Raw genomic sequence first — 27,852 nt, forward strand, 5'->3', positions numbered from 1 at the left:
GTTGGATAGCCACATAAAGTAACTCATCAGATTAAAGCGACAGATAGACAGACAGATGTTCATTAAAAAAAAAAAAGAAAGCAACACCTGATCTCCCCATTCGTTGACAATAGGCATATTTATGTCATCGATGAAGATGGTCATCCTGCGTCCTCCTGGGGGTCCATAGGTGCTGCCAATCCTTTTCTCAATGTAACTTTCCACTGATCGCTGTGTACGAAGAAAGTTTTTGCAAACATGAACCAATGTAGGACTGTAAAAATTCAAGCACAAAAAGCATTTTAAAATATCTTTTACCTGATACATCAAGGGCTCTGTGGCAGATGAGAAGTTCAGTGATTTGAACAGATCCGTCTCAGGATCGTATTTCTTTGCATAGCCTTTGATCATCACTGTCTTCGCTGTCCCTTGTTCACCAATAAGCAGTACGGCCTGTGCATATAAAACATTTAGAGTTTAGACAAAAAGTAACATATTTTAAGTATAAACATTATCTAAATATTCTTTTAAAAACCACAAGATCACCTTGTGTTGTTTGGCAATAGTCTCCAGCAAGAAAGAGGTTCTTGTGTTATCCACATTTGGAACAAGAATGGAGGTGTAGTCAGGCACATGGTCAGTTGGATAGACATATTCCTCCACAAGATTGTTCCAGTGACACCATTCACCTAAAACAAAAGTCGCCATTCTTTTTAGTCACATATAAACCCATTCTCATCCCATCGTTGTCAAAGCTGGCGATGTGCTGAACGTATGCACAATGGGTCCTTTCATGTCTGTGCTGTGGCGCACCACTCGAGGCAGTATCAGACATCTAAAGCAAATATTTCTAATACATCTTATTTCACAACAATTAACAACGTATAACTGATACTAAAGATTACTCTCAGGTGGGTATATGCAGTGCGAAGGGGTCTTAACAAAATCTCCGAATCTGATGCCTCTGGAATGAGACCAGATTCTGTAAACCCTGTTGAGGGTAGCAGGAGGCTGAAGCCTTTAACAGCTGCTATTGGTTAAGAAGGCAGGGACGCTAGAGCGTCCAACACAAGACTAATACAGACACGGACAATCAGACACTCGCCACTACAGTGTAAGCCATGCAGATACAGGGAGGGCACACAAACCCCGCAATAATACCCTTTTTGCTGTGAAGTGCTAACTTAACCACCATGCCACCACATTCAAATGCTTGTTCACTTTAAACTATACAAAAAAAACATCAAATTGATGCTCTTTTACGTGTCAAATAACTGTACCGTTTGTGTTGACCATGTACTCAAATATAGTCTCTCCCGGCTTGGTTTGAGGCACATCAATTTCGCTTTCATGACCTCTCATGAAGACCTCCAGCTTGTCTCTGTCCTCTAATTCTAAAAGAGCTCCCAGACTCCACATCAGGCAAAAGACAAAGAGGCGCTCAAGGTGCTTGCTTCCAGCAAAGCCCTCTGTCTCCTTGGTTGGGAGGAGGCCCTCCAGCAGATTGACGGACTGAAGAAGGAACATAGTCAAACAATTCAGGCTTCGAGGCATCATCTGATTCTGTTTTTATTCTCAGTCTTTTTTTTTTTTTAAATACACACCTGTATTATGTAGTTACACTCCAAAAGCTCCATTTTGGGTTTAAGGTTTTGCCTCATATACATGTAAACATCCTCAAATGTCTTTTCATATAAACCGATGATGCTCTCTGCCTCTCTAGCAGGGCGCTTCTTGGCCCATCCCTGCAATACAAAAGCCAAGTTCTATCTAAGCACTGCTTACAAAGCATTGTTCTTTTTCAGGAAAAAAAAAGTCTTCAACACTTAGATATCACAAAAGTACCTGGAGGATGGGTAGCCAGCTGAGAGCTGAGGAGCTTATAAAAACCATTCCCACACGGGACACAGTAGCAGGGGAGGCATTATCCATGTTGTGCACCTCAAACACCAACTTGCAGGATGGTGACATGACGATGCGGTCACCATTAGCCAGGGTCAGTGTTTTGTTATCATCCAGGACTGAGTTGAGGTTCTCGATCCATATTGCATCAACGGGACCATCCAGCACAATCCAGATGACTTCCCCTGAAGAGAAAACCCGTCGAAGCAATTAAATGTTTGAGTTCTCCGGCAGCCTCTGGCACTTTGTCAGTCACTAATGAGCCGCTGTCCCACTACTGGATCAAAAGTGGGCGAGCCAGTGTGCGCCAAGGACAACAGCATCTCCACTGTCATTCCCAGAACTTAAAAGGGGCCTGTTTTGGGGTCCCGTAGGAACAGGAGCCTGGGATTTGCTCCAGCTGCTACCCTCGGACCAGACAAGGCTAAGTGTAGTTCCGTATGCGGTGGTGTCAATCTGAAAGGTGGGTTTACATGTCAGGGACGAGGTGCTTACGACCAAGGCAGCTCGGCGGGTCACCATTTTGTTTTGTTGTTTTTTGGTTACAACGCACTGTGCAGTAAACCATACTGGCTGTCTCATGTGACGTCTCATATTTTAGCTCTAAATATGCATGAACTGGCATCTATAGCTTAAGAAAAGTGCTCAGCTTCTGAGCTGACATTTTCATTGTCTTGTTGAAGCTGGGCAGTAATATCGTGCAGATGCAGTATTTAGCATCACATTAAAATTGCAACAACCTTTATATTGTGTTATACTGAATGTAATATGATAAAAATGTCTAAAGTACAATACTATGTATTGCTTAGATATTATTTAATACAATACCGTTTTCATTTGGACAGTTTTATATTTTTTCTTAGGATCTCATCTGTATTAATCACAAACACTTTCTTAGCTTAGATGTTGACAAAATGTTGGAATTACCCTTCTTAGCTTTGAGTGACCTCCGCCACAGTGTGGAAAAGATTCCATCAGTCCAATCATTAGTTGCTGCATCCAGACGACCAAACATCTGCGGAGCAGTGATTGCTTTGGGGTTCATGCGCATCTCTCTGTGTGGGGTTCCACATTCACTCAGTGATCTCATAAGAACGTTGATAACCGCGGTCTTCCCGGCCCCACTTGGGCCTAAAGTCATCAGCCCATGGCGCACTCGAGAAGACTCATAAAGCTGACCCAGACAGCAACAGTGATATACCAGTAAGAAAAGTACTTTCCAAAAGCTAACTTTATAATAATTATGCTAAACAACAATTTTAAGGCACCTGAACAAGCTTGAGGTTCCACGGTGGGTGGTTAACGAGACCGGCAAGCTCAACTTGATTAGCAACAGCAGCTTGAAGTTCAGTATATGTGCTGTTGTCCTGCTGGATACCAGGGAACAGGTCATTGATAAGACTAAGGAAGAGGGGCTCATCCTCATCCACCTGAAACACACAGATGGATTTTTTTATTCACAGCACTGTATCCAGTGTACAGAGTATACTTTCACACCCACAATTCAATACAATTCAATATATCACAGCTGTTGGTAAGAACTAAGTTTGTGTGATACCAGTTTGGACAGATTCATGTCACGAAGCACTCTCATGACAGTGCTGGACTCAGTGTCATCAGGTCGAGCTCTTTTACACGCCCCAAGTGTTCTCAACACAGACAGGATGTTCCTTAGTCCAAAGTCATAGTGGACCTGTCAAATAGCAGAGGTTATATGTCAGTAGTTCAATAACCAAACAAAATAGGAATTATGAAATGCTAACAAGATTCTCACCTGTTTTGTGAGTTGCTCCTCACAAAGTTTGTAAAGAACAAAGAATTTCTGTGCTAAGTTAACATTCTCATTGAATCCACAACTGGCTAGTTTGACTCTCATTATAATCTGTCGGAGACAAAAGTGTAGAGGGATGTGTTAGGACCACAGCAAAAAGAAAAACGTTTCTCTCCACAGAAAGAAGCCTTGACCCACCTGCCTGTCTGGCACCATCATGGACACTGTCCTGAACTGCACTTTTAGATTTTCAGGAAGTTCCTGACGGCCTGCATATCCTGGATTCTAGATACAGAGGCATGACATATCTTTGTATATACTGTATATCTAATGTTTTCCATCTAGTTTCAAGGAGTTTCTTTTAATAGGACTGTGTGTTTCCATGTCTTACCATGGTGATAAACACGCCAAACTCTGGATTCAAGTTCACGCAGTCTCCGTCCGTAAAAATGAAAGTGCTTCTGTGTTTCTTTCGTGATGTCAGAACAATTGAGATCTGCTGAGCAGCAACGGAAAGCACTGGCAGGTCGATTCTGTTGAACTCATCGAAGCAGCCCCAGGACCCTGACTGTGCAAGGCCTGGAAAATAAAAACACAATAGGACATCACATAAATGAAACTGTACACCACTGCTCGATGACTTGTTTCATTGCCTAATGTACCTTTATATATCCTGCCGAGTCCTCTGAAGTCCATTTGGTCCGAGCAGTTGAAGACCACAACGTACTTGCCAAGGCAACGACCCATGTCTTTGGTGGTTTCAGTCTTACCGGTGCCGGCTGGCCCAGCAGGAGCTCCTCCCATACTCATGCCCAGAGCCTGGGCCAGTGTGATATAACACCTTTGTAGAAAAAAAAAACTGTTCTTGAATGCAACATAGGAATTAAAACCTACAAGCAAAGTTGACTTATTACAGCAAGTTGCTTATAAAAATCAATTTTCTCTTTTCTTGCCTGTCAGTCAGAGGGGTGATGACCAGCCGATCAGTACAGCCTAAGAACTCGTTCTGATAGATGAAGTCGACATTAGTTATGGATACAATGACTTTGTCCAGATCCTCCTTGAAGTAAAATCTGCTCTGCTTCAGCCATTCAAAGTCGCTGATACATTTCACACGCTTCTTTACCTGCAAACAAAGCGGAGCTTAACTCAAGTGTTTTACAGAAAGAAAAGAACAGACATTTACTGAAGAAAAAAACCTTACCAGGTCATTAAAAATGTCACTCTGGTGCACATGAATTGTGACAAGTGTTTCATATTTGACTCTGTCAAATTTGCTCAGGTCATAGGTGGTTTGTTTAATGAGCATGCTGAGTAGGTTGTGAAACCTCTTTTTCGTAAGAGGCATGATCTCCTTCTTATCGGCAGCGATTCTTAGGGCCTCTTCAGAATCTCTTGTCCAAAGCATCTGGATTCCTAACAAGCCCACCTTAAAACAGACAAGGCAGAATAAAATGAATCTTGGGAACTCTATGAATATAGAAATCAATTATGATACCATCGTATCTCTCAAAACTACGGAAGCCCAGAGCGGACGTGGTACGTATAAACTTTTTTTTTGATGGTTTTCTCCAGATAACGAGATAATTATCTCGTTATCTGGAGAAAACGATTATTGTTTTCTGGAAATGATCGAAAACCATCAAACAAAAGTTTATACGTACCACGTCCGCTCTGGGCTTCCGTACAAAACTCCAAAGATATTCACACTTGTTATTTAAAAAATTTTTTTCCACAAAGGAGGAAAGTCGTGTCATAGATTTAGTACAAGACTGAAGCTGTGGAGAAAATCTATAACAAAAGCAAATATCACACAGTCCAACCTGCTGGAGGTGCAAGCCATGGCGACCTGATAGATACTGGCTTGCATTAGAAATCAACCTGCTAAATGTATTTCCAAGCGGCCACAATGTTGTCTACTCACCTGTGCTTGATATTGGTCAAGGAAAGTGAGAAGGTCAAAGTCTTCATCGTTTATCTCTAGATCTGAAGCTCTGATGATGGAGTGTAAGGAGGCTTGCTGTTGCAGCAACAGCTCTCCAAGCCAGAGCTCCACAGCTCCCTGCGCCATGACACATTTGTCCAGCTGAAAGCAGAAATACACGTTTATCAAACTGCAATTATCAAAGATTTCTAAAAACCGAAGAATTGATACACCCAAACAATGTTACAGATTAAACTACCAAAGATTAGAAATCTTTTTTTTTTTTTTTTTCCATTTACACGAACTGTAAAAGGGATTTACAGCCCCAATTTCAATATAGTCGGGACACTCTGTTGAAATTAGGTCAAAGAAAACATAAAATGTTGAAAGTGAGACATTTTACTGTTTAATGGAATATTTTGAACTTGATGGTAGCAAAATGTCTCAAATAAGTTGGGAAGGGATCTGCAATAGGCTGGAAAAGCAAGTGCTACTAAAAGGAAACAGCTGGAGGAACGTGTAGCAGCTGGATATGACTGGGTATTGGAAAAGCCCCTTAAAGTAGCAGGGAGCAGGGGGTCAGCAACCTGCAAAAAAACTATGTCAACAAATGTTGGAGCAATTTCAGAACACTGTTCCTCAAAGTAGCACAATATTTCATTGTCTACTGCAGTGTTTTTCAAACCTGGTCCTCGGGGACCACTGCCCCGCATGTTTTAGAGGTTTCCTGCTCCAACACACCTGATTGAAATGATCAGCTCGTTATCAGGCAACTGCAGAGCTTGTACTGGTCTACAGTACAAAATATCATTCAAAGATTGATAGAATCTATCTATGTAGAATCTCTGTCGTTGTTGGGCCCTCAGGCAGCTCTGTATTACAAACTTTTCACAATAATTTTGTCATGGAATTCACTACATGTGCTCAGAAACACTTCCAGAAACCACTGTCTGTGAGAACAGCTTGCCTTGCCATGCACAAATGCAAGTAAGAAGCTCTATCATGCAAAGAAGAAACCTATGTGAATGCCATCCAGAAACGCTGCCATCTTCTCTGGACCATGGTTCATTTAGAGTGAACTGAGGAAAAGTGTAGAATTGTTTTGTCATTAGACAAATCAAAATTTAAAATTCTTTTTAGAAATCACAGACGCTGCGTCCTCCGGACAAAGAAGGAGTGGGACCATCCATGAGATTTGTAAATCACTGCATTCCGTTTTTAATTATACATTAAACAGTGGTCAAACCTTTTAGGAATTGGGGCTGTACAATGGAATATTTTTACATGTTGAGAAAACCAAAATGAATCACTTAAACTCTTTAAAAGCACACGACATACCGGTAATTTCTCCCCTTCCTGTGAGAGAACGGCCAAAATCTTGTTATATTCCGTTGGATGAAACTCTGCTTCGTTGACATTGTCAAACACTCCAAGGAGATGAGACTGAAACACAATTGTATCAAAATTGACTTTTGTCAAGTGATAAAATGTCAACTTGAAAGTTATCCAAGTAAAACTTAAAGAGGTCATAGTGATTATTTGAATTTTCATTTTAAGACATCATGCAAACATTCAGATGTATGGCTGTAATTTATATTAATTAAAACAATAACTGAATACATAAATAAATGAATTTAAAAAATGATATATATCTATATATAGGTATATGTATATCCATATATTCATAGTGACAACAATGTTCAAACTCATTCTAACCTGAATTGTATGAGAGTCGCTGGCTTGTCCAAGGATTTCCAAAAGAGATGGATCGGATACAAAGAAGAATCTTGGAAAAAGGAGCCTCTTCTTCTCAAGGTAACTGTTAAATTAGAAATACGTAACATCAACACCCACTGCACTGGTATAACAACAATCTATTTAATTCTGCACATCTTATTTTTTGAGTCAATCTAAAGTATTTGGACTAATGTTGTTCGTAAAGAATTACCCTGCAAGAGATTTCTGACAGAGCTCTAGCTGTTTCTGAAGCTCGGGTAGGTGATGCCCTAACATTGGGTCACCCACACAGCAGTCCACCACTTTTGGCACCTTCTGAGCACGCTGCATGACCTTAATCCAGGACTTGTCGATATCTTGAAAGCGTTTTGCCTCCTGTAATAGAAAAAAAAAGGGCGGTTTGAATTTTACTTAAGGAAGCATTCTAAGGTGTAGTTTTCCTCAGGATAGAAAGCATGAACTGCACCTGTGGGAGGTCTTTGGCGATGTCACCCCCAACAAACACAGCTTCCATGTAGATCCACAAGTTTTGCACAATAACCCACTGTTCAATGACTTCCGATGATGTTGAAAGATTGGAGAGCCAATCCTGGATCTCTGTTTTGTAGTATGCGCTGTACCTGTACAAAGCAGATAAGGACACAAGCTACTTAAAACTTTAAAGGTGTTGTAAAATGCTGTTGGTAAATGTCAAATCTGTTAAGAACAAGATAAGTTTATTTCTACTTCTTCCTCTTTAACTAAGTGCGTACATTCACTTTAGTTTAACAGACTTTCATTATATTGTTCCGGAGTTCAAGGCTCCTTAGGAACTGATTTAATCAGTGGAATGTAAATCTGAAGCTGTTGTTAACTTGTATTACCTGTTGCTTAGCAGTGAGCCCAGTACCATCAAGCTATCCTCCAGGATGGTAAGAATCTCTGCTGTCTCTGCCCCCTTCAGCATTAGTTCTCCTCTATCCTTGAATGTCATCAAACTAAGGGTCTGACCAGACCACAAGTCTTTTACCTGTGACAATTTGGCCTCAATATCCTTCTCTTTTACAGCAGATATGGAGATGTCCTATGAATGAAGAAAGCCAGGCTAAGGAGGTTAGACACATACAAAAAGAAGAAATATTGTTGCTAGAACTGTGGAATTAAATGTATTCAAACTTCCAGCGAACCTCAATATCATCCTTGTACTTCAGCAAAGGGGCTTCCATGATGTTCTTCAGCATAAAGGTTTTGGACTCCACCTCAAATTGGTGTCCAGTTAAGTCTCCAATCCGGTCCCAGTGTCTCCGCATCATGGATTTGTTTGCCATCAATTCCAGCAGCGGGCACGACTCATTGAAATCATCAATGGTCCTCTTTAGGTCAAGGAAGGCTTGCCAGTCCTTTAGTGCTTTGGGCAGCTTCCGGCACCTACAAATAGAGATGATAAACAATATATCTATCACAGGAATACAAAAGAAATCAAAAATACAATGCTGGCACAAAGCAGGTTGTAATGGCTCAGAAATACTCCACCTATTCTGAAATTCCACAAGTTCTGCATTGATCTTTTCAATGTCCACGTCTGTCCACAGGATTTTATAGTACCCACTGATCTTACTCATCACTGTATCATACAGGCCGTAGAGTTTCCGAAGCAGCTCAAGCTCTTTTCTAAAAAAAAAAGGAAAAATCCTTAAAAGATATTACAATCTTTGTTAGTTAATATTAATGGAATTTTCATTGATGGCTCTGATAGAAAGCTTTGTCAGGATAGTAACAAACTTCTTCTGGTGTAGAAAGTTATTTTCCGTAACAGGTAAGCCGAGAAGTTGCTCCCCAGAAGTATATGTGGTGAAATTTCTCCACAGTTCATCAAATCTAGCCTGAGTAAAAAGAACATTTTTTGGCAATAAAATTAGATTCAGCAAACGAGAAGAAAACTGCCATGTTTATAAAACCAAAACCAAAATTCAAATTAAATGTAATTTCACATTTTTGTACTGCTGTTTCTTGTAGTTTGTAGTCTTTTGATTTGAATTTCTTTTCAATTTGTCTTTATAAGTCTCTATCAAAATAGATAAAATAAAGCTGAAAGCTTTTCTTCTTCTTTCTCACATGTTTTAAGCGTAAAACATTAACTGGAATATAGAACGGTGAGAGTGAGCAGTAATGGTACCTGAAAGGCTTGCAGCTGCCTGCTGGCTACTTGTGGAGGAATTCCTTCAACCATTGGGCCTTCCTGAAATGCAGGATCATATGAGCTGATAAGAACGTCTACATTTTTCCAAACACCCATAGAAACAAGGTCATTCACAGATTACTTACAGAGTCGTATTCTTCCTTAAAAGAGTAAACATCCTTCTCGAAAACAGCAACACATTCCACAAGGTTTCGTTTGAACTTGGGCTGCATGCAAACCAGCTCATCTTGCACTGATCTCTGAGAAAATCCGAGTTCAAAATTCATTATCGAAGCTTTGTTACAGAGGAACACATCATGAAAAAAATCATTTAAAGAAAAAAGCCTGAATGTCTTGATAGTACTAACAGCTTTAGACTGAAGTTGTGTGAAGAGATGCCTCAGATTGTACACTCCTTCTGCTTCTCTTTTGGTCACTTCTGCTTCATTTTTGGTCAATATTTCAAAGGCTTCCTGTAAACAACATTATTTCATGTTTCTTATCAGTCTGCAATGTTTGCAACTGTAAAGGTCAAAGAGGGAGCTCTGCTTAAGGTACTGTATATGTCTAAAAAACGAATGACCGTCCTAGTCATACCTCAATAGAAATTAATGTCATATCAGTCTGAATTTCAGCATCTCGAAGCTTTGACAGGGTGCCCATGGCATGACGCACATCTTCCAGATTAGAAACAGAATGCGATACTTGTACAAGGTATTTGTTGATGTGTAAACTGATGTTAATCATTTTCTTCTTGTAATCCTCCTTCAAGTATCTGCAGATCAGTTTCTTCCAGGCTTTGGTCTCAGCCATCAATGCCTTCTTTAATAAACCTAAAAAAAGGAAAGAGAAAGAATTTCCCATGTAAAGCTTGAATCACTCCTTTAAAACACCAAATTAAAAAAAAAAACTAGCAAAGGCTAACATGTGACGGTACAACCAATATCATGGGTTTTCCAATCAGCATTTACCCTGAAAAAGATTGTACACCCTCCTTCAGTTTTAAGGTTTAACAGATCATAATGGATAAATCCTCTGATCCTTACCAGGCCGTAGATACAGTGCCTTGTGAAAGTATTCGGCCCCCTTGAACATTTCAACCTTTTGCCACATTTCAGGCTTCAAACATAAAGATATAACATTTTATTTTTTTGTGAAGAATCAACAACAAGTGGGACACAATCGTGAAGTGGAATGAAATTTATTGGATGTGTCAAACTTTTTTAACAAATAAATAACTGAAAAGTGGGGCGTGCAATATTATTCGGCCCCTTTACTTTCAGTGCAGCAAACTCAGGCCACAGTTACACATAGCCGGGTATTTAGAGAAACGAATATTTCCCCCCCTCCGTTTTCAATAATAACATCGTGCACACAACATCGTTTTCAAAAAACTTGTCATTTACATCAACCCGCATAAAAGCGCGAATAAAGCCATGCAAGCCAATCAAAATCCTCAGAATCGAGGACTTTCCTCATGTGAAGGAGGAGGTAACGCGAGCAAATATCACAACAAAACTGAAGGCAATAAGAGGGAAATATAGACAGTCAGTGGATACTGGACGCAGGAGAGCCACGGAAAAGTGATGCTCCTCTATTTTGAACTGTGCGAGCAGGTTTGGGGTGGCAAATGCAATAAGGCCAGAATCGTTTGCACAAACGTAAAAATTAGTAGAACTTTAACATCATCCATGATAATCCTGATCAGTAGCCAAACAAACTGTAAACATAAGGCGCTCGCATGACGTTAAGCATTTTCTGGCGCATAATGTGACGTTTAAGAACCTAAAACGCCGTTTCTCCCAGTTGACACGGCAACACATAACCGGCGTTATCAGACATCTCCACTTTGGCCGGAGGTTTTAGAAATAATCGTTTTCTGTGATAAAAACGGGGTTTTGGTGTAAATGAGAGGCCAAACCGCAGGAAAATATCTGCGTCTTCCTATTGTGTAAACGGGGCCTCTCTCCAGAAGTTCAGTGAGGATCTCTGAATGATCCAATGTTGTCCCAAATGACTGATGATGACAAACAGAATCCACCTGCGTGTAATCAAGTCTCCGTAGAAATGCAGCTGCTCTGTGATAGTCTCAGGGTTCTGTTCAAAGCGCAGAGAGCATCATGAACACCAAGGAACACACCAGGCAGGTCCGAGATACTGTTGTGGAGAAGTTTAAAGCCGGATTTGGATACAAAAAGTAGGGATGGCCGGTGAAGCCTCATGAAGCTTCCACAGAGTTCATCTGATTGTGCCAGGAAATGAACCAAAGTTTCGGGGCTTTGAAACCACACAGAACAGTGGCATCTGGTGGTGCACCGCAAGTATCATCTGCTTCAACCAGCCTCATTGTCCTTGTTATACTTTAATATGTACAAAATAAAAAGCGTAAAAGAAAGAAAATTGTGATTTTATATGACAAGTGCTTGTGTTACATTGAAAGTGGCTAACGTACCTTGAAACCTTTATCTTCCACAATGGAAAATGGTTGCACATCCATTACAATCATATCCACCCACACAGAATCAAGCTTTTGCTTCCTTGACACTACAAAAATAAAATTCTGCATATCAAGAAAATAAACGCAGGGCAAACTTGTAAAATGCTGGATTCAAACTCATAACCTTTGGATGCAAAAGCCACTAAGCTAATCACTGAGCTATCAGTTAAGTGACTGCGTCAACCCACCATCTACATGATGTCTAGTTAAAGACATCATCCATAGCTAAGAATAATAGTACACTTTAGTTGTTTTAAATAATTCAGAAACACTTTGCGTAATTAACACACCTTTCTGTCAGAACACAGACAGAGAGGCGTTTGGTACACGGGACACAGCTGTGTAATAATGGCCGCAAGCGCTTTGTTTGTGATATGTGCTAAATAAACAAGTCCAAAATGAATGTATTGTCCTACATAACTTAGATTCTTAAATGTGCTGCCCCCTTATTTTAAGAAGAGAACTATATTAGCATGCATACCCATAATAATAATAAAGCTTATATTTACACTTGAAAAACAAAAACTAGCAAACATCTTACATCACACAATAGTATATTGTACAATAGTAGGGGTGGGCGGTATGGCCTAAAATGTATACCCCGGTAAAATTTGAGCCACTGACGGTATACGGTATATATCGCGGTATGGTACTTTTGTATATAAATTACAACAGAACAGTTTCTCAGTGGTTACCATAGCACCAAATAAACACTTTCAATCAGGATGTTTGCAGCAATATTAAATTAAATTTATTGTGCAAAACAGAAAACACAGGAAATATAAAAAATATATACGTTATATTTATATTTAAAAAACAAGAAAAGGTACATTTCCTCGAATAAACTCTGTGAGAGAAAAGCTGCTGCCTCTTGGATAACGGAACTTTCATAGGCGCCTTCCACTTATTCAACATGCTCAAATATGCGTCATGTTTCAGACACCCCATTTGTGCATGTTAAACTGCTTGTTAATACGATGAGTGTTTTATCACTTTCCATGTCTTCCAAAAGAGAAAATAATCAGGATTTTGAGGATGTTACCGTTACACACCAGCTGAGACGCAGGGTAGCAAAACATTATGGGCGTGAAAACAAAACTTAGAAAATCGGCTCGGCGCATGCGCAAAACCACAAAGTAGCAAATCTCGACAAGTAGCAGAAATCGACAGAACACCGGCTTTGACTCGTTTCATATTCCGGAGCATGGTTAGCCCGCAGGTGGTAAAACAAATTACTCGTGTTACCTTGTCTTGCGATTACTGTCGCCCGGCATATCCAAGCGGATGTTCAAAACTTTGCATTACTGCCATCTACAGGACTCATGAGCTATTGCGGTATAAGGTATGGCAAAAAAATCTCTACCGTTGGTTAAAAATACCGCATAAGGTATGATACCGTGCATACCGCCTACCCCTATACAATAGTATCACCTTATTAGGAGAAACCAAGGTGAAGTGATCCCAAGCCACAAAACCTTTCTTGCCAGAAGCCATGGAAAAGAGCAATGAATTGCATTCAATTCTGACAGGGCAACAGAACTGGTTGGGAAACCAGTTTGGGATTCATTCTCCTTTTATAGAGAATAGCGCGCCCAAGTGTTCAAACGATGAGAGACCTCTGAACCGTGGTTCCACCAAACAATGCATTCGGCGCTTCGGACGTCATCAATCACGTGATTAGCGCCATTTCATACACGCCCCGGAACATTGTGCCGAACCACTTTGCTTCACGAAGATGAAACGAGCGCCGAAGCGTCCGTGTCAAACGAGCCATCCCTAACAAAAAGATTTCCCAAGCTTCCCAAGGAGCACTGTGCAAGCAATCATACTGAAATGAAAGGAGTATCAGACCACTGCAAATCTACCAAGACCCGGCCGTCCCTCCAAACTTTCATCTGGAACAAGGAGAAGACTGATCAGAGATGCAGCCAAGAGGCCCATGATCACTCTGGATGAACTGCAGAGATCTACAGCTGAGGTGGGAGAGTCTGTCCATAGGACAACAATCACACGTACACTGCACAAATCTGGCCTTTATGGAAGAGTGGTAAGAAGAAAGCCATTTCTCAAAGATATCCATAAAAAGTGTTGTTTAAAGTTTGCCACAAGCCACCTGGGAGACACACCAAACATGTGGAAGAAGGTGCTCTGGTCAGATGAAACCAAAATCCAACTGTTTGGCCACAATGCAAAACGATATGTTTGGCGTAAAAGCAACACAGCTCATCACCCTGAACACACCATCCCCACTGTCAAACATGGTGGTGGCAGCATCATGGTTCGGGCCGGCTTTTTGTCAGCAGGGACAGGGAGGATGGTCAAAATTGATGGGAAGATGGATGGGGCCAAATACAGGACCATTCTGGAAGAAAACCTGTTGGAGTTTGCAAGAGACCTGAGACTGGGACGGAGATTTATCTTCCAACAAGACAATGATCCAAAACATAAAGCCAAATCTACAATGGAATGGTTCACAAATAAACGTATCTAGGTGTTGGAATGGCCAAGTCAAAGTCCAGACCTGAATCCAATCGAGAATCTGTGGAAAGAGCTGAAGACTGCTGTTCACAAACGCTCTCCATCCAACCTCACTGAGCTCGAGCTGTTTTGCAAGGAAGAATGGGCAAGAATTTCAGTCTCTCAATGTGCAAAACTGATAGAGACATACCCCAAGCAACTTGCAGCTGTAATTGCAGCTAAAGGCGGTGCAGTTTTTTATTTGTTAAAAACGTTTGACACATTGAAATTAGTTTCATTCCACTTCACGATTGTGTCCCACTTGTTGTTTTCTTCACAAAAAAAATACATTTTCTATCTTTGTGTGAAGCCTGAAATGTGGCAAAAGGTTGAAAAGTTCAAGGGACCGAATACTTTCGCAAGGCAGCATAGAAGTAAAAAAGAAAAAAAAAAACAACAGCTTACCTGTTGAAAGTTCAGTAGACCCAAAAACAATCTCAGGCTTGATAGCATCAATGTCTTGCTCAACTGAGTCGTAGTACTGGATTTCAGATTTAATCTGAATCAGGGATGGATTGCTACCAATAAATTCCTGTAAAAAAAAAAAATGAAGACAATTAAACCGTTATCATTATAGGGGAAAAAACAGCCAACATGTCTTCTAGGGAAAACAAACCTGGACTTTGAGGTTCCTGTCCACATTCCAAATCACCCTGAAAGGATCGAAATGCTTCAAAACGTCACTTGCTTGTTCCTTCTGGGAGCTGATTGCAGTTTTCAGATCGACCACAACTTTTTTAATGTCCCTGTGTTCAAAAACACTCTGGAAGAAATTGTTGCCTTTTGTGATGAAAATAGGACAAAAAAAAAGGGAAAATAAATTAATTTAAACACAGTTTTAACCAAACGTTGATCTTAACAATTTCATGAATAAAACCAATCCTGTTCAAATGATTGTTTTACTTATCAGACACCTGATTGTCAGATGAAAACAGTAAGCTATTTTGACAATGTCTGTTGTGGGATTTCATTTTTAAAGCAGTATTTGTGCAGCCATTGTATTGTTAAAAGTTACATTTTACGCAGGATAACAGCTTTTTGGGGGATTTAGGTTGCTTGTTGACTGCTGATAAGCTGCATCTTTATACGGTCATTTTCTGGTGGAAACTATAGCAATTGACCTTGTTATCCCATGGAAAGTAGTTTTGTTATCCTCAGATAAAAGTAGAATAAACTCATGATCTCGTGATAATGTCGTCACAATAACTAATTGCAGCCAAGGCCCCTCGCTCCTGTTTACACACACAAGTCAGTGCACTTGAAACATCTTCACAGACTTCTGCATGCTCGTATCTAACAACTTAAAAAATGTTTGATATTAAAACTAATATAATACATGAAAGTTTAAATGAAATAATCCTAATTATAACTGATCAAATGACAATTTATGGGAGATCCCCATTTGCGGACTTGTTTTATCAGGTGTCTGCTGTCATGTATGTGCATGCTGACAGTTAGTAACCTTTGTTCTGTGTGTCATCTTGACTGTACTCCTTCTGCCAAGCAACACCCTTGCTAACCTCCAACACACAGTCAATAAGTTGATTTATGGCCTGTTGGATCTCATCTACATTGGGAATCATTACCTGAGGACAAATATCAGACATAGTAGCAACATTGTAGTGCTTGACAAGACAGGCAAAGAATTAAAGATAATGTATTTCCCCTGACCATAAACCATTGTAGCGAATGAAAATCATCCAACCATGAGTAGAAAGAAAAAAATAACTCACCATATTGGGTTTGTCCAGTTGGGCTTCAGACTGAATCAGTGGGACCACCTTCGGCTTAATCTTTGCCCTCTGGTAAGTGCTAAAATACACATTTATTGATTTTACTCTTTCAGAGGTTATTTCCTTTCTTTGTGATACTGTTCTTCTTATTTAAACCCAGAAATACTCACTTGGTGCCACAAATTCTCCTTTTAAGGATCTCCAGGGATAACTTGGTGCTTTTGACAAGTGCATCGAATACCTTTGTACTGAAGAGTTCATAAAGCTTCTTAAACTCCTGAAATGAGGATTTTTTATTTGAGGCATTAATGCCTGTGTTGGCACACAACAGTTTATAGAAAAGACATGTTGTGCAGTTGGTATCCAATCATACCTTTTCGAACTTGATCTGTTTATCTTTCAATGGACCCTCTAAAAGCCTCTTGCTCTCTCTTGAGAAGGTCACACTCCTCCCTGAAATATATATATATATGTATAAAAAAAGCTGAGATGCTAATTATACGAAAAGAAAAGTCATTTACATTTGTGCTACACACCTTGAACAGGTTCCTCCACAATCTTGGTGCCTTTTGGTTCATAAATAGCACTTAACACATTACCCAACTCCATAACAGCTCCTTTAACATAACTGCATTTGTAATCCAGTGTCTTTGCCCACTCCTTACAACGGTTCTGAAAAACAAAAGAGGAATAGTTGCACTACGAGCGTTTCAATGAAACAGAATTCAGAGTTCATTGGAAAACTCAAAAGTTTACTCAAACCACGACATCGAGCCTTTGCTCTTTGACAAAGTAATGATTGTTTCAAACTCACGTAATGGATGAAAAACACTTTAACTTCCATTAATGGATATGGAGAATAAAAATAAGATGGTCATGCCTTATTGTGGTCAACCAGCTGCTGCAGCAAAGATGCACGGCCTTCTGGGAGCTCTATCAGAACAGTCTCAGACATGTCTTTGAGGACATCATCAATTTGTATCTTACAAATATCCTGCACCTGAAAAAGAAAGTGGCATCTAGAAGCGTGGCTTTTGTCCAAGAGAGCTGTCACACCAACCCAAACATATCTGAACAATGTGACATTTAACCTGATGTTGATACTTTTCAGTATCAGTAGAATTTTTATTCATCAACAAACCTTTTTTACAAGATTTTGGAGCTCAGACAGAGCAGTTTCAACATTTTGAAAGAACTTGTCCAGGAGGAGGGAAGACCAGGTCAGCAGCACCGAACCGTGTCGAAGTGCAGATTCCACCTGGACATTTTAAGGATGTAGAATTACAATCAAAAGCTCTTCAGGACACGTCTGCTCGAGACATTTCTCAAATCGGCAAAACCCATTCCCACTGCCTACAGCAGGGTTCACATTCATCAAGTAACAATTTCCCACTAAAGAAGACGGACCACCTGCCGTACACACGGTATGAAAAGCTTACGTTTTTTATTTTTGAAGCCATCAAACTGTTGAAGTCTGCGGGTATGCTCTCACAAGTGGATTCAAAATCTTCCAGAATGGTCTATAAAAAGGCATACAGGTCAAATTCTCTTAAGTTAAACAATCCCGTAAAAAAAATGTAAATCCCGGTTTACCTTTAGTCTGAGGTGATGGGCATTTATTTTGCTTTCCATCTTGATAAGAAGCGAAGCCTGCGTTGGAACCTTATGCCCCATTTTCAACAAACACTTAGCCTCCCGAATGACTTCGGTTATTTTAGGGTCAAAGTTGACGACTAATTTTCCAGTATTTGGGTGGCGAACCAGCAGGGTAATGTTCAAGACTGTTATACGGAACAGAGAAAGCTCGTTTTAACAGTGTGCAATAATGGAATCGACAGGGGCTGTTTTCTGCCATTAGTGTCAAATTATGACATCAGAACAAGAGAACCAACCGTGATCTAGTTTGGAAACTTTCTCCATCCACGTTTCGTGTTGAAGAAGCTCAAAGTCGACCAACATAGCTGCAGTCCCATTGTACATTCTGACCACATCTTGTCCCACGGGACTACATAGGATGTCCGAGTTTTCCTGCAAAGGAAGGGAGATTTGATCGTCGTTAAAATGTCACTGTGAAGTATAACTGTAAAGTTGTTTTGCTGATAGAAACTGTGTCTCACTTTCATGTACAATATCGGCTCCTCTATCTTTTTATAGAGGTGTCTGACCCAACCAATCCTGCCAGCCACTGGTGGCATATTTCTGGATAATGGAATGTCATCCTTCTGATTGTCAAAGACCTGCAAATGAAGTTTACAAAACATACTAAAATCATTAACAGTTTTGTTCCATTTTCAATTCTAAATGTTTCACTCATCTGAAGATTTCTTTCAGCTTAATACGTTTAATAAGGTTTATTGTTTGGTATCTAAGCCCAAGCAAACTGAATACCTTTTTCACAAACTCCACCTCTGAAGCAAAGTGCTGAAGAATAACACCCAAAATGTTGGAAATGTGAGTTGCAAGACAGGGAAGGTTCAGCTTCTGAAAACTATCAAAACAAATTTCATAGATTGCTTCTATTTTTTCCTTTTAATGCCACAGTTAGAATAGAGTCTTCATGTCATACTTCCAAATTCTGCAAATTGTACTGACCGCTGTAGCAGGCAAAGAGCTTGCTGAGATGAGATGATGTTTGAGAAGTACGAACACATAAATGCCTGGAGCTGACTCTGTGGAAAAGGACAAGATTGTGGGGATACTCTGAGAATACAACGTCAATATTATTTTCTTTTTTCAGCTTCAAGCTGTGTCGATACAAGCAGTAGATCCTCATTCCTCAGAGATTCTACAATCTTACTAGTCCTTCTTTCTGTTCCTAAACGTGTAATTCTTTTAAGTGTGGCCATGTGTGAATGCAACGGCTGTTTGGAGTAAATGAGTGTTGCTGTGATGTTGCACGTATGAACCTGTTCCCAACTTTCACTAAAGATCTTCATCTGGTTGAGGCTTCCTGAAAAAATGAGCTTGAACCAACATTTGGGTACAAGCTGTAGATTACACTTACCTCAATGTGGCTCATTTGAGCCATGAACTTCACAAAATCAGTTTCAAATTCAGTCGTCCTCGGGGACAACATGTCATACTTCTTCCTTTTCAGATTCATGGACACAGTGTGGAATTGTCTGGCTGATTTCTCAATGCCTTCAATGTTTGACTTTTCAAGAGATTCAAATGTCTTGAACACTGTGATTATTTTCTTGATCTACAAAAGACAATATTCGTCGTCACATTGCAAGGCCTTATGATAGAAGTGGGATGGAGATTTAAGAGAATGAACAAAGACAACACCTTTTCAAGTTGCTTGCAGAAGCTCTCAAACTTGCAAAAAATCTGCATCTCTGAAACCTCAAGGAATGTTTTCCCAGTTTCTTCCATTACTTGTACCTTTTTTTTCTGGAAACAGGTCTGATACTCCTGATATAAGCATGTACAGACCTGCCAAAGATAAAAGAAACATGATGACAGCTACAGTCTACTGATGTCAAAATGTGTAATCTTAAGCCTTGGTAATAATAACCCAAATGTTTAGTAATATCAGCTTCAGTCACCTGCATTTTTCTGATGAGTTTTTCAGCATCTTGATCCCATATAAGACAACTGCCATCGTCAGTAATGTAGGATCTGCATGCTGTGACCATCTGATTTGTGATCTGGAAAAGTGGTCAGTTGTGTGGCTACAGTTTTACAAAGGGAGCTGGATCCTTGCACTGCGTCTTCTCATGAAAGTTATGTTTTCCGGTGACAACTTAAATATTTCAGAAACTGAACACACTTCACTTACTTTGACAAGCAGCGCAGACATCTTTTCGCTTGTATTGTAATATAGTGAAACACGGTAAATCATGTGAATGGCACTGATGACCTTCGGCACATTTTCTGTCATGGAAACCTGAAATCACATTTCAGGATTTAGGAGGGTCAATGAAGATGAATTATCATCTATTTCTACACTTAAGTTTGCCAAACTTCCAAACTTTTTACTAATTCTTTGTTAAAAAAAATGTATATAAGTTGTCTAAATAATGGCCGCCTGGATAGTACAAAACAATGTAATAAGGACATATTAATTCAGTGTTACCAAACACAAACTATTCATTAGAATCAAACTGTTAAATGTACATACGGGGTCACTGTTGTACAGAGGATGTAAGACTTTCTCAAGTGTTGACAAGAATTTGAAATTGTCTTTTGCCTCATTGACACGATATGTTATCCTCGTGTCGAGATCCCGCCACACCTGCACGGGTACAAGACTGCGTTAATAGGAATCCATTGATTGATTTAATAAATCTAGTCATTCACAAATGATCTTAGCATAGGATTTTATCAGAATACATGAAATAATTCAGGACTAGGCTCAGATGTGACACCAACACTTTCCAGTGAAATGAAACAGTGCCTACTCAGCATCATCTTAATGCAGAACGGCTACATACTGTACTGTGTTAACAAATAATCATTTCCAAAAACTATTTTTTTCATACATCTGTGAAGATCACCTACATGCAGTGAACACTGAATCCATGATCATTGCAAGCTATCCAACGTCGATATCTTCTACATTGCAATTTTCAGGCATTTGTCATGATTTATGTATCACAGACTGTTTTTAATTTCTCTTTACATGCAGCAAACCTTAACTACATACACTAAAACTGATACAAAGTGAAAATGTTCAATAGCTTTGGTATTACTCTGTGTACATTGAACACTTGTGTCCGTACCTTCATTATTTTGGAATGGTTGAGATGGAGCACCATCACCACCGCCTTACACTCTGGGCTTTTGATGTGATCGATGATAGAGTTGTACTGTAAAGACATTCGTTTCCAGTGTTCTAACTCACTCAGTGGTCCGGCAGAATCATCCTCTTTCCTCAACAAATCACTCTCCATCAGGACCTGATGACAATGGATACATCACCAACATCACCATTAAGCTTTGCTGTCTGAGCAATCCTATCATATTCCCAATCTTCCATAACTATCTAATCCATCTTGGCCTGATGTCACCATCTCTAACCAATGAGCTTTGTGCCTATCACAGTCATCGCAAATTCATTTTTAGCATTTAACAGCACAAATTAAGGTTGTTGGATCAAATATAAACTCTGAAATCTACCAACCTGCTCGATTTGTTTGCACCATTGCATCAGAATTTCTTCCAGCCGTTGCACCATGTCAAAGTTGGCAGCCGCAGCTTTCATATCATCCAGACAGGCCAGTTTAGACAAGTCAATATCTGTGACTGTTTTCAGATGAACGACGCTCTCATTGCTCCTCTGGATATCTGAAGTATAAATAAGACAAAGTACAAAATCATCAGTACTGGTTACAAACCATCTTTTGGTTACAGTATTGCTTGTTATTGTGTACTTCAACATAAGATGGTTTTAAATCAGTTGAGTAAGATTTGCCCGAGAGATGGAGCTTAAAGTTACAATCTTTCTAAAGAGCCACCCTCCAATAACTTATTCACATTCAGTTGGCAATAAATGTGAAACATTCTTACCATCTAAAGAGTTCAAAAAATGTTTAAAGGAATAGAAGAAGTTCTTTTTAAGTTTTGCTCCATGTCTAGACTTGTCTACAGCTCCCCAGTTCTGTCCTGTAGTAAGGGCTGGAAGCAGTGCATCGTAGGAATCCCTTATTCCTTTCAGGAGGCCATCCCTGGCATCAATCATTGAGAAAAAGATTTCCTGCAAGGCATCAAGAAAAGACAACCCATCACTTAATGAAATCCGAAGCAGAAAACATTTCAACTGTGAGGGAGAAACATGATTTGGTTTGAGATGTTAGGGTTCTCATGAAAATGTGCTCTTGCTTCGAACTACTGACTGACATTACATCAGCTGTGCCAAACTTTGGTACCTGATAATGCATCTGGTTGAGATAGCAGAGTACACAAATATAGAGAGCGTGATTTCTGTAAATCACGTAAAGAACATAAACCACTTCATTTGAAAAAGTAACAAGCAATCAGCTCTGTAAATTCATATGAATTGACCCCACAGAGGTTGAAAAAAGAAACGTTCAGATTATAAACCAGCGGCCAAAACGCACAGCAGCTCACACCTCACATCTGGGCAACAGGAAAAACCAGAGCAGACTAAAAATGAATGTAAACGTGTCAGTCCAAGGGAATGAAATCAAACTTCTCAAAGCCAGACTAATATACGCAGATAATGCAGTTGGGAGTCGAATCCATCCTGCATGTATACACTCAACTAGACTTAATATATTCTCAGCGCTTCACAGATCTTATCCAGGAAAAAGGTAGAGAAGAGGAGGGCAACAAAAAAGAAGAATCACAAGGAGATGCATGCATTTGTAAAAACAAGTAGACCGTCCACATCAAAGTCCGCCATCTTTTTACATAAGACGCCCCCTCCCACGCTCAAGACGAGAAACAAGTTTGAAGCCAACACAGCACACCATGTCGGTGAGTCGTTACTCTGTAAACGGTGTTTCCGTAGATCAAAGGCTCCTCAGTAAACAGCCATTTTTTGTACGGTGGGGTGTTTGTCTGTGGAGGTTTTACTGCTCGCGTTAGTTTAACATAGTCATCAAATAACGTTGTGGAGCACATAACATTAGCTAACTGCTAATAATGCATTAAACTCCTAACATAACCTTAGTAAAGTAAAATATGTTTGGTTTTAATCCTTAGGTTAAAAAGACCAACAAATGAATAACTTTAAAGGGGAACTCCGGGGCATTTGAAGCGTGTTTCCATTGCTAGAGGTTGTCAAATAATGATAGTATGACACAGAGAGGTGCGTATCTGCGCTCCCTGTGTGGAGATTGCTCTGTCCGCACAGCATGTCATGCGAGGCTAATACGTGGTGGCTAAGGGGCAAGCGCTAACCCTTCCACGTAAAACAACAACTTGCACACTGCAGAAACGTCACACCTCTTTATAACCCATCCGACAATAAAGTCACAAGCCTTACCATCAAAACCATATGCATGGTTCTCACATTACTGGCATGGGGACGTTACAAAAAAACTTTATAAACAGCATGTAACTCACCGGCTGGTTGTAGGCTCGCGCATGTGAAAGCCCAAAAGAGTCGATGGAGAATAATCCCATATACAAAACAATTATATTCTCTAGAAAAACTGCGTTCAAGTATTTAAAACATTACAACAATATTACTGAGCCTACAACCAGCCGGTGAGTTACATGCTGTTTATAAAGTTGTTTTGTAACCTCCCCATGCCAGTAATGTGAGAACCATGCATATGGTTTTGATGGTAAGGCTTGTGACTTTATTGTCGGATGGGTTATAAAGTGGTGTGACGTTTCTGCAGTGTGCAAGTTGTTGTTTTACGTGGAAGGGTTAGCGCTTGCCCCTTAGCCACCACGTATTAGCCTCGCATGACATGCCGTGCGGACAGAGCAATCTCCACACAGGGAGCGCAGATACGCACCTCTCTGTGTCATACTATCATTATTTGACAACCTCTAGCAATGGAAACACGCTTCAAATGCCCCGGAGTTCCCCTTTAAGAACATTGTGCATTATCAAAGATCACTTCGCCATCCTAAATGGCTTGTGTATAAACAGTGTTTATTAGTGAATTAACTTTTTTATTAGAGATTCTCTTTGTATGACAATAACTGGACGTGACAGCTGTAACAATGTTATTATTGTGATGTAATACGTTGCTACACACACTGCCATGAGGTGAGCTGCTCAGGGAGGGAACCCGGAGGTTTAAGGAAGATGCTAAGCTAAGACGTAGCTGTGCCATTTTTATCTTTTGTCTTGTTCAATAAAGTTTCCAGAAGCAAGGGTAACACTTTAATCATCAAGTTTGTATAGAGTAGTGATAAAGAATAAGCTGAAACAAAAGCTTTTCTATAAAGTGATTACATCTTTTGATATGACACATAACACAAGAATAAATACTTAACAATTACTGAGACACGCCACCTTTGACCTTACCTCGTGTATGTTTTCTGGGTTCACAGGAATGTCCACTCTGGTCCGTGTGAAGGAGCAGCAGATCCCTGTGAGGCACGTTTTTGCTAAATTGGCTAAAAACAGCCTCATTGCTTTGCCCCCTTTGCTTGGTCCAGGATATACGCGCCCACATTCTGAAATCAAATCCAAATGGTTTTGTAAGAGATGAAAAAACATTCCAGTTCATAATGTTGTGTGGAATATCTGGGTCTTTATCATGCAAGATAATCAATCAAATTTGATTAGAAGACTTTCCCTAAAATTGTATCATCTATCGGTATTTCAGTTTTTCGAAAATAGGACGTTTTTCCTATTTTACTTAAAAAAAAATACTAGTATATAAAACCCGGCATAACAGCTGTCAAACGGAAAAAATTTCAATGAAAATAAGCATGGACAGTCTTTCCAATTGAAGACTTTCCAGATTTCTTCATACCTATTCCTGGGACTTCGGACTCCTGATACACAAACGAAATGGTTTTGCTGCCCCCCGAGGCGAAGAAATGATCAAAAGCGAGCAGCTAGTCAGCAAGAAAAAAGGAAGAACACAAAAACATTATTAATCATTGCATCATATTACGATGCAAGTATAAAACAACCAAAAACAAAACATAACCTTGGAACGAAACGTTTAGAAAGCATCACACCAAACTGAAGAAAAAGCCACAAAAATAACGCGTTATGCATCAATCCCACAAAACCTCAGCTGATCACCTGACTTCTGATTTGTGTTGGTGAGATATTTCTGCTTTTGATAGCATTAGTACCAGTTTGGAGTCACACTGAGGAGGAACTTACTGAAGGAGAATCCAAAACAAATTCCTCCACCTCTGTTGGTGCCAAAGACAGCCGGTCAGCCAGGATGTCAATCATGTACTTGTGTGCAGGGGTGAGCAGCTTTTTCCTCTCTTCTCTTGCCTGCTTATGTTTGGCCTGAAGGAAGACAAGAGTCGTAAATAGTGTAGAAGTGTATTTGCTCTACGTAACTAGAGCTGTATCTCAACGAATAAGCTGAATCAAATGGGCTGCTTTAATTCTAAAAAGAAACAACTGAAACTTACCTGAGACACACACTTGTTTGCTTTTGGATTGGGTGTGTCCATCATAACGATGTCTGGAAGGGAGAATCACCCCTTAAGCCGTAATACTCAACGGTTCCCTTTATTCCCTCTGAGAAAACACTATTAGCCACTAATGTTGTTGATTTATCAACTTTTTCCTGTAATTCAGTAAATAAAATGCATACAGTGACATCAACAGTGTCCTCAGTTCCTAAGCGCTGGATGTGCAACATCTGATCCATGTTTCAAACATTTTTAAAAGTAATTCCTTCAAATTCAAAGGAGCAGGTAATTACAAAAAAATGTTTTTATTGTGTTTCTATATTATTTAAACTTACTTTGGTGAGGTTCCTGATCAATTTGAGCATGAATAAACGCTAATTATTTTTCTTTCTAGCTGATAAGGTATGTTAGCTCAACCGTTACGTCTCAGTTTATGTTGTTTGTTCATTCACTTTTTCAAGTTTGATATTCTGCTCTTACCGAAACTTTATCATCCGACGTATTTGTAGCTTCCAATGTTCAGCTTTTCTTCTTGTGTCGTTTCTGAGTTTCTGAATTATTGGACCATGGAAATATTTTTCTCCAGCCGTTGAGAACTGCTACTGATTCCAAACGTTTATTTAACCGTTTTTTTGGTTTTGTTTTTTTTAACTTCCTTTTAAACGTTGAGATGTCACGACCGTTGGCGCGTGGATGACGTAGGACTGTTGGATGAGCTAACGTTTTAATAATTAGCTCTCACACTCTGTTTTTAATGGGTTGCTTAAGAATTACAAGTATATGTCCAAGATTTTTTTTTTTCCTGAGCCATTACCCAAATTTTGTTCACAGTAAAGTTTTGTTTTGATTGTCAAGAGCTACCACACGCAGTGTGGTGTACAGTAATGGGACAAAAACATTTATTTGAATGTCAGCTGATGAAATTTTTATTGTCACAGTCAAAACAATAAATAGATAAATGTGATGATAAAGAATGAATAAAGGGTTGTTTTAAGTTAAAGTTGTAGACAAGAATGACCTCTAGTATCTGTCATTATGGCTGTGAACCTGAAGAACCCTCTGGCTGAAGTCCTTCCATTGTCAGTGTAAAGCAGGGGTAGGCAATTAGTGGCCCGCCATCAATTATATCTGGCCCGCAAGATGGAATTTTTGAAATATGATTTTTGAAAGATATTTTTCAAACCTCATGTTTTATCGCCTGTTTCATGAGAGATGCCAGGAGATGCAACATTCAGCCTAATAACAGTGTATAGAAGAAAAAAATGTTTTAAATTAAAAAAAATGAAATGCATTTATGTAAATCCACAATAGAAAAACATGGCCATGGCCCGTAATACCATTGTCAGAAAAAAATTGGCCCAGGTCCAAACTTAATTGCCGACCCCTGGTGTAAAGTGAGTGTATTTATTGGACGGGGGGGGGGGGGGGGGGGGCAACTAGTGCATAGCCTTTGAGGACAAAGAGATACATATTTCTAGGTACCAAACTCGGCAAAATGTCTTCCGTCACAATTTGACCTTCTCCTTACACAGGCCTGTGACAGGCCTGTGACAGGCCAAGTTTTAAGAGGTATTATCAAATCCCACATAGCCTGTCCCTTATTCTTGAATGGATAGACTCTATGGTTTAGCGCAACTGCTCTGCAGAAAAATCAACAACAACTTTGTAGTCTTGTTTCAAAATAGACATAAGAATCAGCACCCTCAAAGCAGCGTTCCCAGAGCCTTCATACTCTTAAGGCTGTTCAAGGGCACACAGCCTCGTGTCTTTTGGTCATATTCCCATCCACACAACCAGCAACCTCAAACTGAAAGTTATTTTGATGTGAAAAATAATTCTAAAATCAATCTTTAATGAGCTTTCGGTCTTGATAAAAATGATGGTGCACTTGCACTCAGTGTACATTGAAAGATAGCCCATATTAAAGCTTTGTGTGTTGTTTCATTCACTTGAGGATTTACTAAGTTGATTCAGTGTCACAAAAGGTTGTGTGTAACTGTTGTTGGAATCTATGGCCAGGAGGGGGGAGCAGAGAGCAGAAAAGCAAGACTGAGATATACAAGGAACTGACTCTGGAAGACAAGAAGAACATGAAAACAAAAACAAATAAGCATAAAACAAAGACAAACTTAACAAAACCTAACACAGAACTTGCTTGTTTGCTTGGGCACATCTATTCAAATAGTTGAGTCATTCTGCTGAGTGTATTTATACAGTGCAGTATACAAAAATGAATTTCTAATTTTCAGTGAGTATGACTCTCAGTGACTATTGTGTTGCCTGCAATATGAGGAGAGAGAGCCTACAAATACTGAATAATTCATCATTCTATTACTAACTCGGTCGGCCCCTGAGTTAATTATCTGCTGTTTGATAGCTCCCTCGATACCTTGCTCACAGCATTAGTAGGAACAAAGAATCGTTCCAGTAACACTGTTAATCCATGAAAGACATGTCACGGGCTGACAGCCAGTCACTCTAATGTGTGAGATTAATGTTGAAGCAAAGGTAACATTGAACTCAAACACTGCCCTGCTGATCTGGAACACAGCCTCCAAGCGATGCTTGCACAGAATCATGGGCCAGATGTGATAATATGCT

The 27,852-nt window shown here is 39.7% G+C and overlaps 1 protein-coding gene across 1 annotated transcript in view; it reads right to left on the minus strand.

Moving 5' to 3' along the window:
- LOC142376985 (dynein axonemal heavy chain 8-like) overlaps positions 1 to 25,290 on the minus strand; it is a 39,108-nt gene extending 13,818 nt beyond the window's left edge. Inside the window, exons 1-55 of the mRNA XM_075460689.1 lie at positions 25,249 to 25,290; positions 24,986 to 25,165; positions 24,624 to 24,708; positions 24,170 to 24,321; positions 21,730 to 21,916; positions 21,344 to 21,507; positions 20,943 to 21,119; positions 20,342 to 20,455; positions 20,000 to 20,107; positions 19,767 to 19,868; positions 19,507 to 19,653; positions 19,223 to 19,420; positions 18,811 to 18,887; positions 18,607 to 18,706; positions 18,336 to 18,455; positions 18,111 to 18,246; positions 17,812 to 17,999; positions 17,658 to 17,738; positions 17,360 to 17,476; positions 17,099 to 17,218; positions 16,806 to 16,890; positions 16,592 to 16,686; positions 16,389 to 16,495; positions 16,219 to 16,285; positions 15,948 to 16,071; positions 15,102 to 15,265; positions 14,891 to 15,017; positions 10,069 to 10,304; positions 9,840 to 9,944; positions 9,618 to 9,731; positions 9,469 to 9,531; positions 9,075 to 9,175; positions 8,826 to 8,963; positions 8,480 to 8,720; positions 8,177 to 8,376; positions 7,780 to 7,933; positions 7,525 to 7,688; positions 7,293 to 7,395; positions 6,915 to 7,019; positions 5,577 to 5,738; positions 4,857 to 5,081; positions 4,606 to 4,778; positions 4,315 to 4,493; positions 4,044 to 4,231; positions 3,851 to 3,937; positions 3,656 to 3,763; positions 3,440 to 3,574; positions 3,150 to 3,311; positions 2,809 to 3,055; positions 1,825 to 2,066; positions 1,584 to 1,724; positions 1,260 to 1,491; positions 526 to 668; positions 298 to 432; positions 88 to 210 (exon numbers count right to left, since the gene is read on the minus strand). Of these exons, the coding sequence (XP_075316804.1) occupies positions 88 to 210; positions 298 to 432; positions 526 to 668; positions 1,260 to 1,491; positions 1,584 to 1,724; positions 1,825 to 2,066; positions 2,809 to 3,055; positions 3,150 to 3,311; positions 3,440 to 3,574; positions 3,656 to 3,763; positions 3,851 to 3,937; positions 4,044 to 4,231; positions 4,315 to 4,493; positions 4,606 to 4,778; positions 4,857 to 5,081; positions 5,577 to 5,738; positions 6,915 to 7,019; positions 7,293 to 7,395; positions 7,525 to 7,688; positions 7,780 to 7,933; positions 8,177 to 8,376; positions 8,480 to 8,720; positions 8,826 to 8,963; positions 9,075 to 9,175; positions 9,469 to 9,531; positions 9,618 to 9,731; positions 9,840 to 9,944; positions 10,069 to 10,304; positions 14,891 to 15,017; positions 15,102 to 15,265; positions 15,948 to 16,071; positions 16,219 to 16,285; positions 16,389 to 16,495; positions 16,592 to 16,686; positions 16,806 to 16,890; positions 17,099 to 17,218; positions 17,360 to 17,476; positions 17,658 to 17,738; positions 17,812 to 17,999; positions 18,111 to 18,246; positions 18,336 to 18,455; positions 18,607 to 18,706; positions 18,811 to 18,887; positions 19,223 to 19,420; positions 19,507 to 19,653; positions 19,767 to 19,868; positions 20,000 to 20,107; positions 20,342 to 20,455; positions 20,943 to 21,119; positions 21,344 to 21,507; positions 21,730 to 21,916; positions 24,170 to 24,321; positions 24,624 to 24,708; positions 24,986 to 25,165; positions 25,249 to 25,290 (7,770 nt within the window). The remainder of the gene's footprint in view (positions 1 to 87; positions 211 to 297; positions 433 to 525; positions 669 to 1,259; positions 1,492 to 1,583; positions 1,725 to 1,824; positions 2,067 to 2,808; positions 3,056 to 3,149; positions 3,312 to 3,439; positions 3,575 to 3,655; positions 3,764 to 3,850; positions 3,938 to 4,043; positions 4,232 to 4,314; positions 4,494 to 4,605; positions 4,779 to 4,856; positions 5,082 to 5,576; positions 5,739 to 6,914; positions 7,020 to 7,292; positions 7,396 to 7,524; positions 7,689 to 7,779; positions 7,934 to 8,176; positions 8,377 to 8,479; positions 8,721 to 8,825; positions 8,964 to 9,074; positions 9,176 to 9,468; positions 9,532 to 9,617; positions 9,732 to 9,839; positions 9,945 to 10,068; positions 10,305 to 14,890; positions 15,018 to 15,101; positions 15,266 to 15,947; positions 16,072 to 16,218; positions 16,286 to 16,388; positions 16,496 to 16,591; positions 16,687 to 16,805; positions 16,891 to 17,098; positions 17,219 to 17,359; positions 17,477 to 17,657; positions 17,739 to 17,811; positions 18,000 to 18,110; positions 18,247 to 18,335; positions 18,456 to 18,606; positions 18,707 to 18,810; positions 18,888 to 19,222; positions 19,421 to 19,506; positions 19,654 to 19,766; positions 19,869 to 19,999; positions 20,108 to 20,341; positions 20,456 to 20,942; positions 21,120 to 21,343; positions 21,508 to 21,729; positions 21,917 to 24,169; positions 24,322 to 24,623; positions 24,709 to 24,985; positions 25,166 to 25,248) is intronic.
- Positions 25,291 to 27,852: the final 2,562 nt, after the last annotated feature.

Source organism: Odontesthes bonariensis, chromosome 3, assembly GCF_027942865.1.
Source record: "Odontesthes bonariensis isolate fOdoBon6 chromosome 3, fOdoBon6.hap1, whole genome shotgun sequence".
NCBI lineage: Eukaryota > Metazoa > Chordata > Actinopteri > Atheriniformes > Atherinopsidae > Odontesthes > Odontesthes bonariensis.